At 36.5% G+C, this 20,563-nt stretch overlaps 1 protein-coding gene across 2 annotated transcripts in view; it reads right to left on the bottom strand.

Moving 5' to 3' along the window:
- Positions 1-20,563, bottom strand: part of LOC136254851 (uncharacterized) — a 100,302-nt gene that overhangs the window by 30,852 nt on the left and 48,887 nt on the right. For both annotated transcript variants that reach the window (XM_066047612.1, XM_066047613.1), the window contains exons 6-7: positions 16,734-16,806; positions 10,384-10,431 (exon numbers count right to left, since the gene is read on the bottom strand). In XM_066047612.1, coding sequence (XP_065903684.1) covers positions 10,384-10,431; positions 16,734-16,806 — 121 coding nt within the window. The remainder of the gene's footprint in view (positions 1-10,383; positions 10,432-16,733; positions 16,807-20,563) is intronic.

The raw sequence follows: 20,563 nt of genomic DNA, 5'->3' as shown, positions 1-20,563 counted from the left end.
TCAAGGTTCGGGGGAGTAATTTATATAGACAGAGGAATTATATAATGTTATGTGCTTTCTTTAGTTCTTAATTGTCAAGTGTACGTGGACAATGAGGCCTGATAAGATCTTGGCATTATATCTCAGTTGATTATTATCTCAGTTGATTATAATCTTCTGAATTTCCAGGATGAGGCGTACAGTTGTGATGGGGCTAACTACTGTAACAGTGGAACCTGTCTTAGCGGCCACCTGTATAGAAAGGACACCTCTTTAAAAAGATCAGGTTTAAATTCCCCTAGTGAGAAGTTTATACACTAATTTACTTGTCTAAAGCAGCCACCTGCCTATTAAGGCCAAGAAATCTTGGCCCGAAGGTGACCGGATTAGACAGTTTCCACTGTATCCCATTTTATTGTCAGAATTTTATTGTTAATGTCACAAACAATTAATGTGATATATTTTGTTACGTATGTAACATGTGTATTAATTAAATGACATGCATGACGAAAGCTACAATGGGAGTGACTACTTGCTGTTAAGCTGGGTAATGCTATGTAACAAGCTGGTTTGAGCACCACAAGAACACGCAAGTTATTTTAATACACCATGTGCGGTGTGGCAACAAGAATTATGCTTGGAACACCTTCTCTAGTGACGCTATGTTCTTGACGCTTTCACACTTGTTTATAAGACATCTGCCAATTATCAACGCACGCATGAGGCATGGCACTAAATGGAGTTTAAAAGATTTCTGCTTAAAACACCTTCCCTAGGGAACTTACGGTTCTACACGCTTTTACAACTTGTTTATCAGATATTAGGGCTTGTGTCCACATTGTGTCTTTAAAAGTTATTGTAGGAATTAGAGGTTTGATCAAAAAAATACGCGTATGAACAAACCAGGATTGGATAATGTCAGTGCTAGATGGACTGTACAAACATGGGTAAGTTGACTGGTATAAGGTGACGCTAGGTGTAACACAAGGTTGAGAATAAAGCGAAGTATGTCTAAATACGCGTTTAATACTGGTCGCAAGAAAACTACTACTACTACGAAAAAAGATTTTTTATTACGTAACGCAATACAAACCTATTGAGAGATGTTGCATAATTCAGGGATAATATTGCAAAACCGTCCCTACACGTAAATAACTCACAGTAGTGGTCGCGCGTCTTTTAATTGGGCGTGCGCTTTGTAGTTTCTTGGCCTCGCACCTCACTACTGTGAGTCTTGATATATATATCTAAACCAAAACAGCCAAGCTGTAAAAAGGAGTGCGGCCCCCAAAAAGGCCAAGGTGAAAAAGATGTGAAATCCAAGGTGGTGGTCAAGAAATGGCTGTGATAGTACTGTAGGTTAATGGTAAAAATTTTAATTACGACAATTCAGGTGAATTTGTGTTACCTCCTCCGCTAGGATTTGGCACCAAATTCACCTGAATTGTCGTAATTAAAATTTTGCCATTAACTTACCATCACAGCCATTTCTTGGCCGCCACCTTGGATTTCACATCTTTTTCACCTTGGCCTTTTTGGAGGCAGCACTCTTTTTTTTACAGCTTGGCTGTTTTGGTTTAGGTATCACTTCTTTTTGTATTGCAAGCCACAAAGCTGGCCATAAACTGGCTTTGGTGCTTCCTTTTGACTTGTTTTTTTTCTTTACTACAGGAATCGTGGAACAAAAGAAGAAATTGTGTGTATAGCTTTTTGTCTGATTAAATATTTGTATATTTAACACTGAATGATTATCACATACTGTAGTTAATACGGTGACTTCTTACATAACTGAACTGTAGCTGAAGCTCTCATTGCTTGCAGCTGAATTCTTTTCAGGGTAACTTGTTTCTAGCTGCACTCTTTACATGGTGAATTGGTTCCAGCACATATTTCTACAGGGTGATTTGTTTGTAGCTGATTCTCTATAGGGTAACTTGTTTCTAGCTGATACGTATCTCTACAGGGTGATCTGTTCGTCGCTGAACTTTCTACAGGGTGATTTGTTTGCAGCTGAACTATCTACGTGGTGGTTTCTTTGTAGTGAACTCTCTACAGAGTGACTTACTTGTAGCTGAACATTGTATAAAGTAACTTGTTTGTAGCTGATCTCTATAGGGTAGCTAACTTGTCTATACAGATGAACTCTCACTGGGTAGTTTCTTTGTAGCTGAACTCTCTACTCATGATTTGTTTGTAACTGAATTCTCTACAGAGTGACTTGTTGTAGCTGAATTCCCTACAAAATAACTTGCAGTGTATATAATTCTATAATGGAGTAAATTAAAAACATAGAGCTGAATGCTCTATTAGGGTGACTGTTCAATTAGAGTATCTCGATCTCGCATTTGCTACACGTAGTTGGCTTTCGAATCAAAACTCAGCGGTTTGTAATCCGATTCTTCTGTACTACTGCAAGGACTTTCTATGATAATTATTCCAGCTGCACACCGATTTTCAGCTCATTGCTTTAAGCGGTTTTCCTGGTAGGCGTGAAAACTAATAGTAACATTCTCCACACTTACCATCATATCATCTGGATTCTTCAGCTATTTCACATCATCCTGTAGTACGATACATTGGTGTACTTGTTGACTCCAACTCAATTGAAAATGAACATTGTAAATATGTTTCAGCTAAGGCTTCTAGATCATTAAACTTCCTTAGTCACTGTCTCTACAACTCTTCAATATCAATTAAGCCCATTGCTTACAAGTGTATTGTCCGGCCTGTCCTGGAACATGCCTGTCTAGTGTGGCATCTTTACTCCATTACAATGTCAATCTTTTGGAATCCATACAACGTAGGGCTGCTAGTTGGGCTTCCAATAGTAGGTGGAATCTATTATCATATTGCTGGAGTAAATCTTCTGATGACTGTATGCAAGAGTTACACTGGCCTACCATCAAGCAGCACCACAAGTATTTTTCCATTTGCCAGGTACATGGTATTCTGCACCACAGAAGCTCTTTACCTTTTCACAATCATTTTCAGTTACCCGAAACCACAACTAGATCCCATCCTCTATCGATCCGGCCAATTGTATCTACTATTAATTCATATCCATTCTCTTTTTTTGTAAACAGCCCTTTTCTTTGGAACACCATACCGCATTCCATCCTGCAGATTAAGAAGTCAAATCTATTCCGTGCTGCCCTTCACCGATTTCTATTCAAATAACTTTCTCTTTTTTATCCTGTTGTGTATTGCTCTGTTATTAGCAATCTGTCTCGTCTTATTTATTGTATTCGTGTGCATTTAATGTTACTGTATGTATGTTTAATTGTAAGGAGTACGTTTGCAGGCTTGTCCTTCTGTACGATCCTGTCATTTTGACAAAATTAATAATAATACTAATAGTTTTTTTATTCATAAGAATCGATCGCGTAATTGTGACACAGGTTGGGTTTTGCATCATATCTCGATGGCCTTTAGCTCGATTCTTTTTAAACCGCAAAAAGGTACTCCTACGATAGTTACTCCATCTACATAGCAATTTTCAGCTCATTCCTTCAAGGGGTTTACCCTGTGGGCGTGACAGACCTTCGACCTTATTTTACGTGAATAATCAGTAATAACACTGTGAATGCTCATCGGATTTCTACCAAACTTGGTACTGAGATCCGCTATATACAATGAGCCCATTACGTGTGCCAAATTTCAGCCTGGTTGGAGCACGCATTTGTGTTTTATGGCGGATTTTGCAAAGTGTGTGAAAAGAAGTAGAAGAAAAAAACAAAAAAAAACCCAAACTTGGCTGCTCGTATCTCAGAAATGGCTGGAGCGATTTTCTTCAAATTTAGAATGTAGACTCCCCGACCTAGCCGGCAATTCTGTAGCAAATTTTGTTACAATCGGATAAGGGATCACAGAGCTACATAGGTGTGCAAATCGCGTTTTCTTTCTTCCTGTCAATATACTCACGGTGTGGCGTGCCGGCTTCTTGGGCCACACGACATACTGTGTGTCTTGATATATATATATATATATATATATATATATATATATATATATGTAGTAGTTTTAACATGGGCACGAGTGATTTGATGAAATATACGCACAAGCACGAGGGTGCAGCCCGAGTGCGAGTGTATATATTTCAGGCAAATCACAAGTGTCCATGTTACAACTAATATATATTCCACTTGGGTGACTCACCTACAAGTGTGCATGGAAACTGCAGGAATGCTTTGTGAGTGTGTTTATATGGGACCATGTGAATTTCGATTGTGGATAACGTAGTAAGAGCAATGACAAGACACTGCTGAGAGGCCGAATGTAAGTGTATCATCACAAGCATGCATATCACTTCGATTGAGGGTACGCAATTAAACACAAGAAGTCCAAATGAAGCTTAAGTGCACTATAAAGCACATACTATACTGGCCATGAATAAACTAAGGTAGTGAATATGTTTACAGCGCTATAATGGCCTAGCCAATTAAGCGCCATGCCCAGTCACTATGCATGTGTGACATCGCGTCAGGTGTCAAAACAGCAATATAAAGACAATTCAAGTGCACTAAAGTACTTACTTTTGTTAGTCAAAGTAGTGAATACTATTAACACTAATGGCCAAATCAATTAAGCGCTACGCCCAGTGTCTAAACATCGCCACGTGACTATTGAATGCAACATGATCAATGTAAACTAACCTGTGACCTTCTTCATTCAGTAAAACAACAAACTATCTTCTTCCCCAAGTCCATGATCTATGCTTTGGCTCACTTTACAAAACTAAAACCCACTATCGATCCTGTGAAGTGTTGCTATATTAAAGCAGAGGAGATCACACAGTTTCATCAAAGAAATCAATGATTTCTGAGAATGCTTGGAATGCATTAATGAGAATAGGAGGTTGTATATACAAGTTATATCACTCCTAGGAGGGATATAACTTGTATATACTACCTCCATTTCTCATTAATGCATTCCTGAGCACTGATAGCAGTGCTATTATACCACTTACATCCCAGTGCGTGGGAGTATCAAAGCACCGCGCTGGGTTATAACTACCATACAGCTAGACCGAGTGGCACTGCTACTGTACGATATATTAGTTATCACCCAGTGATAACTAACTTATCACCCTGTTGCGGAGCCACTCAGTCTCTTTCGTGACATCATAATAACCGCGAATGGCATTGTTTACCAATGGAACAAAGAGCCAAATAAGGAAATATTGACACAAAACACACCAATACAGCACTTAAAACTAGCTAAATCTTACAAGAAAACTGTTAATCCTTTACACAATAACACTACAAGTTACCAATACGATAGTTTAACAAATGTCAAGAATAGTCCGTAATCATTTTTGCAATGTGGGGATTGTTTTTCTACAGGGTACATTTCTACTGCATGAAAAGATGCCTCAAACACTCACAACCTATATGTCTAAGTGTTTATTTTAGCACCTTAGGCTACTTTATTCATCCACGAATAGGCCTGAAAATGCTCAAAATTTTACCTATTATTTTTTCCAGAATTTCCCAAAAATTTCTCCTATTATTCTTTTTTTAATTCTTTTATCTAGCCTATTATTCCATAATAATGCTCACTTAGTTTCTGTAGCTATATCACTTAATTCTCAAGATGCTGATATAAGTAGTTTTGCCAGAATTAATTAATTAATAGCTAGTCATAAATGAAGCATTCCACCTTACACATAATGGTTATAACCATTACAACAGACTTAAAATAGCTATCGGGAGTAATAAATAAAGAGTTTTCAATTATCAATGCATTTAATCTGCAGCTATAACTACATGTTAAGTTTAGTGGATAATGATATCAATATATTTGTTGAAATACTTAAAGAAGACACACTGGTATAAATTGTACAAGTTTTAGAATTGCAGATAACCATGCAGTGAAATCCCTAATGCAGTCTGCAGATTGTAAACATGAAACGATCTGACTGCTCTATTAGAATATTTGAGCGTTTTATTAGAGTACAGTAGACCCTCGATTATCCGACCCTCGTTTATCCGTACCCTCGTTTATATGAAATCGGAAATGACTGCTCTATTAGAGTATTTTGAGTATAGGTGTACGTTTTATTAGAGTATTTCAACAGAGCTCTGTATATAAATGTATGGGCTTCAGTTATCCGAACAATTCACTTATCTGAACACTTTAATCATTACCTGAGAACAAAGGGGTTCGGATAACCGAGGGTCCACTGTATATCAATCTTTTAGAGGCCTTTCAGCCCCTTTCAGCCAGCACTTGTATAATAATGCCAGCTAACAATTACTCTTAGTAGGTTAGTTCTTTCTTCTAGCTAATCAAGAAGAGGCACACCCCTTAATCCCACAGATTATTCCCGTGGACGTCCGATAATTCTAAAATTATTCCTGTAACCATCCTATTATTCTGGAATTATTCTCACGAAATTAGTGACCTATTATTCTCAAAATTATGCCGGCATATTAGGCGCAGGCCTATCCACGAAGTGGTTATTTGGTTTAAAAACAACCAGTGAAACCCACAATCATTTAGTTTTTGTGCCCACAATTTAAACCCACAATTGATTTTTACAAACCTCTGTATAAAAGTAATGTGGTGAATACAGGTTGTCTTCCTTCACCTATTAGGTGAGCATACCAGAGTGGTATATATTACTTATACCATGGCCAGGGATTTGCCTGGTATATATGCCCAAGCCCAAGGGCCTTGGGCTTGGGCATATATATCAGGCAAATCCCTCGTGGCCATGGTATAACTATTTAATGTACGTACCATGAAACCACCTAACTTCAAAGGCAAATTCCAGGGTACATATCTTATAAACTGGCCATGGTACATTTAAGTTAAACCATGGCTGGCTGGCTATGGTACATTTAAATGTACCATGGCCTTGCTAGCTGATGAGGTAATGTTGTTTGTTTTTATAAGAATCTTGGCAGTATTCGATTGTGGGAGTTTATTATTACTCAAGTGATGCAAACCATGAACCTGATTTTGCATTCTACAGCACTCATACGAAGGCGATTCGGCACCCTTACCACCCTATGAGTTGACAAATGGAAGTTTAAGGTGAGAACAAGTGTCATGGTTAATTTACAATCGCGTGTCCGCGTGTTTGATTATGTACCGCGCCCACTTTTCGTATATCACGAGGTAACCACTCTACAGCGAAGCTCACCCCTCTGGATGTTTAGAAAACATTGTAAACAGTGGTTAAACGATGTAGCAACTTTGAATCACTTGTTAAATCGCAAAATTGAGTGTTTCCGTGATATTCATAGGATTTGCCCGTTTATGTTAACAAACGTAACTGCAACGCTACTTGCTGCTGACCCATAATCAAATTTTACAAGACTCTCTATATAATAAATCCAGCGGGTTGCCTCGTATTGGCTTGGGTGGTTAATCGCCCACCACAGTAGGCTATTAGCCTACATGGTACATATCAGTTGTATCACGTGCCCTCATGATTTTCCTGATATGTACACCCAAGCTCGAGGGCCGTTAAACATATCAGGTAAATCACTCAGGTACATGATACAACTATTACATATATACTTACTTAACCACAGGTAGTATATACTCACCTATTCCTAGGTATGTATATATATATATATATATATATATATATATATACTTACCTGTGGTTTGAGGGCTATTTGCCAAAATATATGCCTGGTGGCGCTTTTGAAGTTTCATGTGATCATAGTGTATATAGTTATAACATGCTTACAAGGGAAATTTCAGCCATGTCCCAAGTAATTGTGTTATAACTGGTAGCTATATTCTATACCCCAGTAGATATAGATAGCAATTTTCAGTACCATTTAGAGATCAAAATGAGTAGAAATTATTGATGGATCAGACATTTCAGAATCTTTAGCAATGTCATGGCCATCTACTTGTGATTAATGAGTTATTCATGTAGGAGACCAGAGTTCATTGACTATACACTCAGCAGCTCAGGTAAATAATTGTTGGTGCTTGTTATTAGAGACATGTTTATGATTAAGGTAAGGATTTTATGGAATGTGTGATGTTACACCATAATATGGTAAGCGTAGCCATGAAGTGTGGTATATACCACAGTTTACCATGGTATTTCAGTTATACACCACAGCATAGTGCTTTTAATCTCCACCACAGCTTTAGTATCATATATTACAATAGTATTGTATAGTAGTGATAACGAAAGTGTGGGTGTGGTCTGCAATAAAATATCACCCAAAAACCTGCCTCGATTCCCTTCATGATTACAGGACAGTATTAGTCAGGTAAAATCTATCCCAAAAGTGCCTTTAGATCGACTCGAATGTTTTTTTCAAGTTGCTACAGAATTATAAATTAATGTAACTTTCTACTAACTGCCTACCTGATGCGTTCAGGCAAATGTAGCGGAAAAGTGGCTAGCTACAGCCCTATTTTGTTCACAGAAATGCTTTGAATTCACTTAAGAAGAAACCTTTGGCATATTGATAGCAATACAATACGTGCGCTCTTACTTTTTTCCTTCCATACTGTACTATGGTGGCCATAGCACAGTACAGATTTGATCTCCAAGCGTGCACATTTCACAATGCTATTGCACTAACATATTGGAATACATGTGTGGATAGCTTCATGAGCTGTTCTCCATTGTAGATGATGTTGCCTTCCTCCAGGAAATGGACTGCTTGTGGAATGGTATGTACAAAGCATGTGGTTGAAAGTAGACTATTGTTGTAAGTGAGTTAAGTGGATTAGTCTGGCAGCTTTGCCAGACCTGGTGATATTGAATGTAAGTGGACAGCTATTGTGCTTTTTATGGATATAATTATTAGATTCATGATTGCTATCAGATCATGATATTACTCATGAATATGAGAATTGTAGCTACGTATTTACATATATGATATGGTAGCTAGCTTTTAATCAGTAGTGGTTATGAATTGACAAAAAAAAGTTCATAAACAAGTAAAAGAAAAAATAAGGAATTTTAAACTAGAGTAGGGACAATGTAGTACTGCTGCAATAAAAAGTACTGGAACAAGCTGGATCGTAGTATGTAATGTCCAGATACTGTAAAACAATAAGAAGTGAATATCTCTATTGTGCATTTTAATTGTACAATCTCCATAGCACAGTAAGGATATTCACTTCTTATTGTTTTACAGTATCTCAAACATAGCCTTCTGCAATAAGTGCTGCAAACTTTCGCTAAAAGTGGAAAATGCTTTGCCATTTCTTAAGCAACTGCTCCTGTTTTACGCACATCTTCTCTTTGGCTTTCTATCAAATGGTAAGGTAAAGGCTTGTCCCTGTTAAAAGTATTGCTATATTTGTGAAGAAAGCTATAGGGGTTCAGAGTGCATTTTGGAATGTTTATTTTTCACTTTCATATATCATTGTATTTCGAGTATAACATACTTATCATGAGTGCTGGTACTATCCTAGTTCCTTATTTGTTGCTGCCATCAAGTATAAATTATATATACGTAACAATAGTTCACTGTTCTTTTACAATTTGCCTCTAAACGTTGTAATGAAGCTTTTATATGGATCCAAGTTTTAGTTATGCAACCTTTTGATCACTTCAGCCATAGTTGGATCTGAGGGAGGGCCAGGGGGTGCTGTGTCCCCCCGGCCCTTCTCTTTCCCCCCTTGGACTCACACTACTATACTGATACCGGAAACTGGAATCATGCATTCACACTGTATTCAGAAGTATAGAAAGCCTTTGGGCAAATAGAAGACAACAGTTATAAATGTACTTTACAGTTATACTGTACATTGTAAAGAAAGTGAGGTAAATAAGTTTGAATTTTTGTGCCAAGATCTAGATACTCTAATAGAGCAGTCACTACTCTAATAGAACAGTCACAATTCTGATGTCAGTACAACTTTATATTTTGATTTAGTACACTTTACCATCAAACAGATAGGCTAACTAATCTATATATGCATTGCAAGCATACACTTTGTTAGCTAAATGATATCAAAAATGCTCCCAAATCCAAACCTATGAGGTCTAATTTTAAAAATTTCCTCAAACTACAGTCTTAAAACTGTATATCTATCACTGTACTGAATTAAGTTATGCAACTGAATATAACTTGTGTACTAGAATTCCTCTTAGTGGAGTAAATACTGTAGTACAATAAAACTTCTTGCCCCCCCTTGACCCCCCTGACAGTGCCTCCTAGATCCGCCTATGACTGCAGCTTAGGCCTTCATAATTATAGACCATTAGTAGCATAAATTTGTCACAGAATCTGTTGAGTGTGAATGTTTTCACTGTATAAAATGAGAATTAGCACTATACTGGCGTGATTGTTTATTGTAGTAGTTAAAGCTTTCACTTCACGAGCAAAGTTTGAAGAGTTTGGTATGCACAACTACATATGGTAAGTACAGCTTTTAGATAATAATCACAGTCTGATACATGATTTCATTTACCACTGGTTTCTCATCAAATTTCGGGTAATCTTTTATCAGTGGATGCACCTACAGTACAAGATAGATATCCCACATAGCTTTATAATACATACATGATGGCACATTTAGTCAGTTAAATTTAGAAAAATGTAGTGCCAATATAGCTATGTGCCCGGATCTGCGAAAACCTGGCATAATGGCATATTTTGCAAATTCTTAATTATTGAATATGCTTAGCCAAGTGTATGCTCTGGCCAAGTTTTAGTCTTGTATACCAACAGCTTTTGGAGTTACAGTCCTACAAAGTAGCAACAACAGAAAGATCAATTTATACAGCAAGCATTGGGAAAATAAATTACAGATGCTTACAAAAACGGCTGTAACTTACAAACACAATGTAGTACAGGGTTGCAACTTGCACCATCGTGTTCACCATGAATAGGGGAGGTAATTACTGGGTAAGATTTTCCTTCTATCACCTATTCTCACTACATACAGAGATGAAATCAGTGAAGAAAGGTTGATTGCTTATGATCGCTTCAATGTGATGTGTAAACAAACAGCCATAACTCATGTATCCTTTAGTCTACTGCAATGAAACAAAAATTTTCAGACAGGTGAATAAGATGATATACAGGTTTTCATCATTAGACATTTTCTTCACAAAGAACAAAACATTTTTAAAAGTTTAGAAGCAAATATTTTACCCATTGCAATCAATATTTAAGACTCCGTCATTAAGATGCACTCACAATTTGCCTTACATACCATAAATTGCATAATTACTTATTATACCTACTACAAAGAAAAACTAACTAAAAAAGCTAAAGTTACAACTACACTACTTAGACTAGCCTACTGTACTGGAAAACAAGCATTACGTTACTTAACCAAAATCTAAATCATTCTCTGAGTAGAGAGAGCATACAATGGTTATACTGAAAATTTAGGCTTGCACCGGGTTTTTGCAGATCCGGTCACATGCACACACACACACACACGCGTGCGCACACACACACACGTGCACAGACACACACGCACACACACATATGTATGTACATAAAAGTTTTGTACTTTCAGGTAATTCATCTCCTTAAAAGAAAAAAGTGCTTCACCAAAGGTGGTTTGTAAACATAACAAAAAAATGGTCTGGTATATGTAACTATATCAGGGCACAAAACAGTGTGTTGCATGGCCAAGGAAAGCCAATGCATCCAGGTACATGCACAACAGACAAGTGTGTGTGTATATTATACAGGAACCAAGAGAACGTCATTTTCACTCAATTGTTTCTTGATAGCCAATAATTTTTCTGCTCGGGATGGGACATCTTTCATACTAAATTTGAGCTATGTCAGTCTAGCCATCTATGAAATACGCACCTTCAAAATTTGTGTTATTTTTGTCATATTTTTCTTAATTTTCTACTAATTTTTCTTTTTGCAACACGTATAAAATCTGTATAAGTATGCAATAATTCTCTTCAAATTTTTGAGGGTATAAAGAATATAATACTGCACATTTATCATTTAATTTGTGTACAAATTGGTAGAAATAGTGCCAATTAAGTTACGAGCAATTTCAATAATTACAAGTATGGGAAAATAACTTACAGAAATAACTGTAAAACCAGTCTGTAGATAGGCTAACCATCCTATTGCCTCTTGTAATTTCAAAGTTCTGAGATTATTAGATAAGAATCTTTGCATGGGCAATATCAAAGCAAAAAGAGTGCTTTATTTTCAGTAATGCATTCAAGTGTGCTATATTTTCCATTTGTGTCACAATAAAGTAAAGGTATGCATTGGTTTGGAAAATATAGAACACTTATGCATTGATTGGAAAATAAATAACCGTTATTTATAAAAACAAGATCACGTGCGTTACATTTCTAGTTAACAAAAGTAGCCAAAAAGATACTATTTGTTTTACTACCACACCTGTACTATATACGTAGACACTTGCTGATTGTCTAATGGCTGAAAAATGACACAGTTCGAGTTCATGAAATGAACGTTCCAAACAAGACGACAAGACAGAATTTAAACACCGCTACACTTATACAATATGAAAATAAAAGCATTCAGGCATGGTTTCGAGCCAAATATAACACTCGGCTATACCTCGTGCTATAATAAACTCTCTCACCCATAGTCTCATGCTTTTATTTCCATATAGTACGTTTAACCTCCACACCACCAAATTTGTAAACGCTCGAATCTACTGCTTTTAAACTGCTGTAACTTACACACCGTACCATATAATCCTATAAAGCTATATATAAAATTACTCACTATAGAACAAGGAATTTGATTATCAAGTTGCTGTTTACACAAGAGCAACCACAAAGCCATTATATAACTTCAAAATGCAAAAAATCAGTCTTAGTGAAACCAAACATGAAATTTCACAACTTTACAGGCTAGCACTGTACAATAAACATTGCTAACCTGTTTACAGTTGAAGCGATTATCTCTAAGTCTGGTTTTCCAGTATTTGAGCAAGTTCACATGTGCATACAAGCATGAGGTCACTGTTTCAAGGTGTACAAAAGTAGCAACATGCCACTCCAACCTATATATACAAGCACACGGAAAAAATGGAATTTTCAACTAGAGTAGGGATCATAGCACATCAATGAAAAGTACTGAAACAAGCTGGAGTAGTGCACAATATTAAATATCAGTAAAACAATAAGAAGTGTTATATCCTTACTTTGCATTTCCATTATAGTATCTTGAGCACAGTATGGATATAACACTTCTTATTGTTTTAATGTGATTTAGTATCGTGCACTACTCCAGTACTTTTTATCGATGTGCTATGGTCCCTACTCTAGTTGAAAGTTCTAAATTTTTCTGTGTACGTGTTTGTTAACTTTTTTTGTAAATAATTATTATGACTGGTGAACTCACACATACCGTGAAAGAAATGGCGCCGCGCGCCCAAGCTATATTAATTATTGTCTGAAAAGTGAAGTATCCCGTTTTGTCATCAGCTTTGTCCAACTTGTTACACAGCATTTCGGATCAAGAACTGTTTGAAAAACACCTCTGCAATCCATGCATACCGAAAGAAAGAAATGGTGCTGTGCGCCCCAGTTATATCACTTATCGTCTGAAAAGTGAAGTATCCATTACGCTTCATTGTCAACCCCGTTACACAGCAGTACAAATCAAGAACTGTTTGAAAAGCACCCCTACAATCAAAATAGTCACTATGAAAAATACGGACGATTTCTGTTATGAAGGAAGCCATCATGTGCTACCGCCAAATTGACACGTTTTGCTGTCAGCAAAGATGAATGGGAAATAAAGGAGGACACTAGTAAGTCCATGAAGAATGCATTGTATGTACTGCGGTATGCCAAAAGGCACCTCTCGGGCTGAAGCGATGCCGAACAGTGAAAAAATCAAGCCCGTAGCCTTAGCCATTATCAAGTTACGCTTGTCTGAAGGCATCATTCAGTCAGTCAGGCAGTCAGTCAGTAGAAAATTTTGTTAAATATATTATTTTTAAAATTCCGTAGCATCTTTTTGAGAGCATTTTGGGTTTATCTGAAAGCTTGTTTGGGCTTAGTTTTACCTAACCAATACTGCCTCGCTATTGTCAAGGAAAATTGAGGCTGGTTTTGGGTGATGTTATTTAGTGTGCCACGTCTACTCCTTTGTGGTCCCTACTATACAGTACGATATAATCCCTCTCTCTCTTTATTAGTAGTGCCATTATCACTTCGAAAAATTGTCTACAATGCTTGTTATCGACATTCCAAAAGTATGAAATTGCATCATCTAACTGTGCAATAGTGTGCGAGAGACTGGTTATCACTGTTCCCGTTCATTTAAGGGCATTCAAAGCAAGATTATTAGATAAGAAGAAACATAAAGTAAAAAACTAAACATTGGAAACAAGCTTGATCAACATACTCTAATAGAACAGTCACCAAGAAGTAAACAAAATTTGCATGAAAAACATTGAAAAAGCTGTCCAGGGTTCAAACCGGAGACCTCCACACCTATATGCACAAACTCTTTACCACTCTGTCACTGCTGTCAGTTAGACATTCTAATAGAGTAGGCAGAAAATTTAATACTGTAGTGCAATTTGTTGCCAAACCTACCGACTAAACCACTAGTTGAATTTTTTCATATGTCTCTGTAAACTGTCAAGGTACAAACCTTCAGTAAATCTGTTTAAACAAAACCCAACCATACATATATGTAATAAGTGCATTTCAAGATACCTCAATAGAGCAGTCATACACAAATAATAGGAAGTTACAAAATACGTAATACAATAAATATTTTTAAAAGAGCAACTTAAAAATCTAGTTCTATACTGTTTGTTAGGCTTGAGCCAATCAATTATGTTGGCATACTTTTGAGCATAATAGGCTAGTAAAAGCATCAAGCATAATGCCAGCATATTAGGACAATTTTCAAGATTTTAAATTAAATGCGCAATGCGCGTGCCAAAAAATATAGCAACACATGAACACACTACACCTCAATACTGCATTCCATATCAAGAAAATGTGCGATGTTATTATTTTATTGTTTCTTGGCTGATTATTCACACTTCGCGGAAATAAGGTAGATATACTCTAATAGGGTAGTCACTTACTCTAATCCAGCAGTCAGGAAAGGCTGATATACTCTAATAAAACAGCAAAACTCTAGAGCCATTTTGAGCATAATAGGCTGGATTTTTGAGCACTGCTCAAAAGCATAATACACCATTTTCAAAGCATAATTGGTTCAAGCCTACTGTTGGCCTACTAAAATAATAAAAGGATACCAGCCCACATGCAAAGCTCTTACATAGGTGCTTGTGTGATATCTGATCCAAAACAGACAATCTGTGAAAAAGAGGTGTGGCCTTCCAAAAGTTAAGCTATTATGAAAAAGATGTGATATCAAAGTTAGCAGCCAAAAAATGGCTTATGATGTCAATTACTTTATCAGATTATAATATTATTGCAGCCATTTCGTGGCCACCACCTTTGATATCACATCTTTTTCATACTGGCCTATTTTGGAAGCTTGGCTGTTTTGGATCAGATACATGTACTATAATAGAGGTGCATCGATATACACTGTAAATATCGGGATCAGTATTGGTAAAAGGTTGACTTTTTAGCAGATATTTCATTTACATATACCGTATTTACTCAATTTGTGTCCCCGGGGTACTATTATTATTTTGTCCAAAAATAATATTAAAACTCTTCGAATAGTGCCGCACTGCAGTATTAAATGAGGGTGTGCTACTAATATTTTCAACTTGCCACTACTATAGCTATTCTACATTATAATTTTATAAAACAATCACAACATGTTGCTATTTACTTCTTCTCTATACAGGACCTTTCTTTCACTCAAGTCCTTGTAGCCAACCATGTAGCACAACCATGTCATGCCTCATGCTGCATGGTAAATCTAGAATTTTGATTATGTGACAGATGTTCAAGCTTTTATACCAGGACAATGCCTTCCTTAAACTGAGATAAAGATTAAAGGTATGAGAGCACTAGTAAAGAGTAATTACAAAAGTATAAATCGGTACTTTTCAAGGGTGTGGCACAATTAAAATTATTTCCAGAAACAAGGATAAAGACCATTGAATAGTACCGCACTGTGGCACTATTCGAGGGTGCAGCACAAAGTGAGTAAATATGATAGCTAACTATTCAGCTTTCTTTATGTTTGATCTTGTAGTACTGTGGGTAGAGCAGTTGCTAACTTTTTTACAATGGCCAAGGGTTTGGTTCCCAAGCTAAGCTGAACTTTTTTCGCTCAGATCTTTTCATTGCACTATTTTCACAAGTCTTTTTTTCTTTTTATGAAACTACTTTGGCAACCACCTTATTAACTTTTTTTCATAATGTGTTAACATTTATTGCAGTGTCCATACTAAAAACCTTTATGTTCAGATGCAACCCAATGCTAAAACATATCAGAATTGGTAATTTTGAAGCCAATATATCGGTTATCAGTGTATTGGTAAAATTCCATATCAGAGTACGTACCTCTATATGATACACATTAACATGTGCACATTTATTAACACTAACAGTATTTAACATACATGTATGTTATGTAAAGTGTAAGGATGTCAATTTGTAAGCAGCACAAATTGACATCCATAATACGTATATACGTTGGAAATCACATTATTCTAACAACGAAACACATAATTTTACAGCATTCCTCAAACCACATAAAACTTTACAAAATGTTTGCATCGTATCTGCACAACCCACAGTATACTGGCTATTGATACTTATTGATCAATAACTTGTATACAGAAGGTGACATGACTCTATCTTACAAAATCTCTTACTCTTGTGCAGTATATACGTATGTACTTACCGTGGTTTTCAGTGTAGTTGGTGGTATCACTTTTCTATTTGATACAGCCTCTGGTGCAATTGATATATTACTACTATAAAGTAAATACAATAGGTAAGTAGTAAAACAAACTTCATTTTACGTACATCATGAATGCATCTATTAAAAATCACTGTTGAAAAAATGTTAAGTTTCTAGGTGATCACTCTCAAAATTATACTACATTATAACACTTTCACACCTCACCTCAAAGGGAAGAGAAGGTGGATAAATGCAATATATACCCACAGCCCTCGGGCCTGCAGCTGGGTGTACTGTATATGTGACCGAATTTTGGAAAATCAACCATATGGTCACACTTGACATCTCCTTTATTTAATGTGATTAAATAATAAGCTTTATGGTATAAATCCATATGATTTTAATCAATTCTCAAATTCTTGAATTAAAAGAAAGTTTATAAAATACTTTAAAACCGGACCCTGTGGTGAACAGCATCACTCTAAACATTGAAATTCTAATTATTTTGTACACAGCCATATAGGTGATTTTCCAAAATTAGGCCACACGCATCAGCAGAATCTCTTGCAGCTGTGGTACAACTATACAGTATTACATATAATTATAGTGGAGATGAAATAAATTCAACGATATTATGCAAAATTAATAAAATAGTATAATGTTGTTGTTTAAAATCTGGCTCTTCTGTTTATCTGCAGAAGAAGACAAAAGCCAGGCTGGCTTTGGTGCTTACATATATACATACATATATACACATAATTATTATATACCACTTTAGAGTGGGCGTTCAAAGGTACCGCTCAGGGTTTAACTGGCATATTCACTGGACAATATCTAGATATTATCCACTTTAGACAGTAGGCAAACAGTTTTGCGAATGTTTTATCTTTCCTGGCTGTTCAGTAGTTACACAGTCGGCTATATCGTAGTTACAGTCAGTTATTATGTTGGAGTGCTCTGTTGAACAGGAGATACAGCCTGTATCAGGTTGATTTATATGATGAGTGTAAAGTAAATTGGTTAAGGCTACCCTGATGAAATGGTTGATAAGTTAATGTTACTGAAGGTCAATCACTGCTGTTAGGTAATAGCTACACCCACATGATGATATTGGGTATCAGAATTACTGCATGTGTAGCCTCCAAAGTAATCCTTAAGTGTAAACTCAGGGGACATGAGACTGGCTTAATCTTTCCTGTCATTTGGTAAGAAGCAACAGTGTAAATGGCCTTGTTATCTCAAGTAGCAATCAGTCTTCTTCTCTCTTTATTAGCATCCAGGAATATAGGAGCCAATGGTAAAAAAGAACTCTCTAAATCACATAATTATTATGGCTAAAGCTTGAGAATCCAAATAACTGCATATGAACAATACACATAATTATTTCAAGGAAGCTTTGTAATGTTCAGGTGTGTACCAACACTTTTATGCCACTAAGATAACTGTATATGTATGGGAACTAATTATATACTTGCCTGGTTCACTATTACAGTGCTGTCATCGTAAAGAGGTGGACTTCAAGAGGTGAGGTTTTACTATTCTCAAGAAGCTAAGGACTAAAAGCTTATCTTATAAATGATAAATGAAGATGTGGTCACTGACCCATTAACTGTACAACAGTATTGTATTCACCTGAGTGACAAACTGGTCCAAGCATTACAATCCAACACCATGGTACTGTATTTACTTGGTTAAACATCATGGTGTTTATTACAAAAAACTCGACCACCACTTGATGTGTGGCTTCTATTGAAGGTGTGGTGTTTAAGTAATAATAATAATACAATGATCAATTGAGTGATGGTACATTCTATACAACACTAAAAGTTTATCATATCAGGTGAGCTCCAATCAGATGATGCTAAATAATGGAACAAGGAAGGGGTGGATTTAGAAAAGGGAGGGGGGAATGGGGACTAACTCAAGGTACCAATTTCTCATGCAAAGGTGTGCAAAGCTTTGCATGCTGAAACTAGGGGGTCTGGGATGATGCCACCCAGGAAATGTTTAAAAATAGTGCTAAAAATACAGCCTACTTTATTCCATGGACTGGACTTACGGACTGGACTTGCAGACTGGACTGACGGACTGAGCTGGAAACAGCTTTTAAACAATAATTCAGGCATTATCCATCGGCCTACTGTATTCCACGGACTGGACTCACGGACTTGACTCGCGGACTGGACTGACAGACTGAGCTGGAAACAGCTTTTAAACAACAACCCAGGCATTATTTATCTCTTGTAACACCAGAGACACCACTATCGAGCTACAACTGCTGGTACTGCTCTTCCTTACAAGTCATGAAACCAGCACATGCACTAATTAATTAGAATACACTTACAATACACGTGTACTCGCAGTGATAGAGCGTGTTAGAGTAGGGGTGTGCGATAATGAACATTTTATCATTGCGATAATGTAACTCATTATCACGATTATCACGATACTTGATTACACACTTTAATACTAATTGGATACTGTAAATGTCTCTATAAATTATCACCGTGTCACTTATTATACAGTTGTGCTTGCTTTATAGCTATATCTGGAAGCCAGTATTTTGACAAAAAATCAACAAGCATTCGTTAGAAGTATACCTGGATTTGTAAATTTTTCTCATTTCAGGTTGGCCACATGTAGTTTACAGAAGTATGTGGAAGTTTCCTATTATCACGATAATGCGATAATGAAAATTTTCGCGATAACGATAATGACTTTTCACGATAATTGTTTATTCACGATTATCGCACAGCACTATAGAGAGGCTAGTGTTGTAGCGTAGATGTTTTCCTTTGTTGCTTCAGTACTTAACACTAGCTAGCGTTAGGGCTGTAGTGATGAGCCAGGTTATTTGCATAGCGCCATCACCTTTCCTGGTGGAGCTACCTGCTAAGAATAATTACTGGCTCATCTCTACAGCTGTAACACTAGCTAGTGCTAAAGCAACAAAGGAAAACATCTACGCTACATCAATAGCCTCTATCATGCTATATCACTGCTAGTACACATGAATCGTAAGTGTATTCTAATTAATTAGTGCATGTGCTAGTTTCATGACTTGTAAGGAAGAGCAGTACCAGCAGTTGTAGTGGTGTCTCCAGTGTTGCAAGAGATGGATAATGCCTGGATTATTGTTTAAAAGCTGTTTCTAGCTCAGTCCGTCAGTACAGTCCGCGAGTCCAGTCCATGGAATAAAGTAGGGCCTAAGTAATTTGGAGACATTTTCACATACAAACGATAAAAATCTGCCTTTAAACTGCTGTTTAGATTAGGTATAGCTCTGCAGTATTTGTTAATGAAAAGGTTTGGGTAGGTTCAGACAACCAACACCCTATCACAATTGCACAACAACAGGTGCATGTTAGAATAATAATGGAAAATTTTGAAATTTAAATAATATGAGATTAAATCTGAGAGCATTTTTAGTGGCATGTGCATACTTGAATCAAGTATTGCTATACGTAATAACTGTACAAGTAGATGAATCACTTATTAATGAAGGTCTTTTAAATAGACCAATGCACTTCATTGTATGTATAGGCACATTTTTACATGCAGACAGATATAGATAAATTTCATAGCAGAACCAACTATTACGTATTTACTGAATGTTCTATTAGAGTAGTTAGGTGACTGCTCTATTAGAGCATCTATATCTTGTGCACGTCCAATGCTGATTCCAGTGATCAGGGCCCTTGTTAGATAACCTTTAGCACAAATCCAGTGATGATACCTTGAAACGATGGTTATAAAGTGGGTTTAATGAGTATTTGTACTATTAGTGGTCATTACAACTATGCTAAGACAAAAGTTCATTATAAACTTCA

Source organism: Dysidea avara, chromosome 4 (genome assembly GCF_963678975.1).
Source record: "Dysidea avara chromosome 4, odDysAvar1.4, whole genome shotgun sequence".
NCBI classification, from domain to species: Eukaryota; Metazoa; Porifera; class Demospongiae; order Dictyoceratida; family Dysideidae; genus Dysidea; species Dysidea avara.
This window is presented reverse-complemented; position numbering and strand designations above follow the sequence as displayed.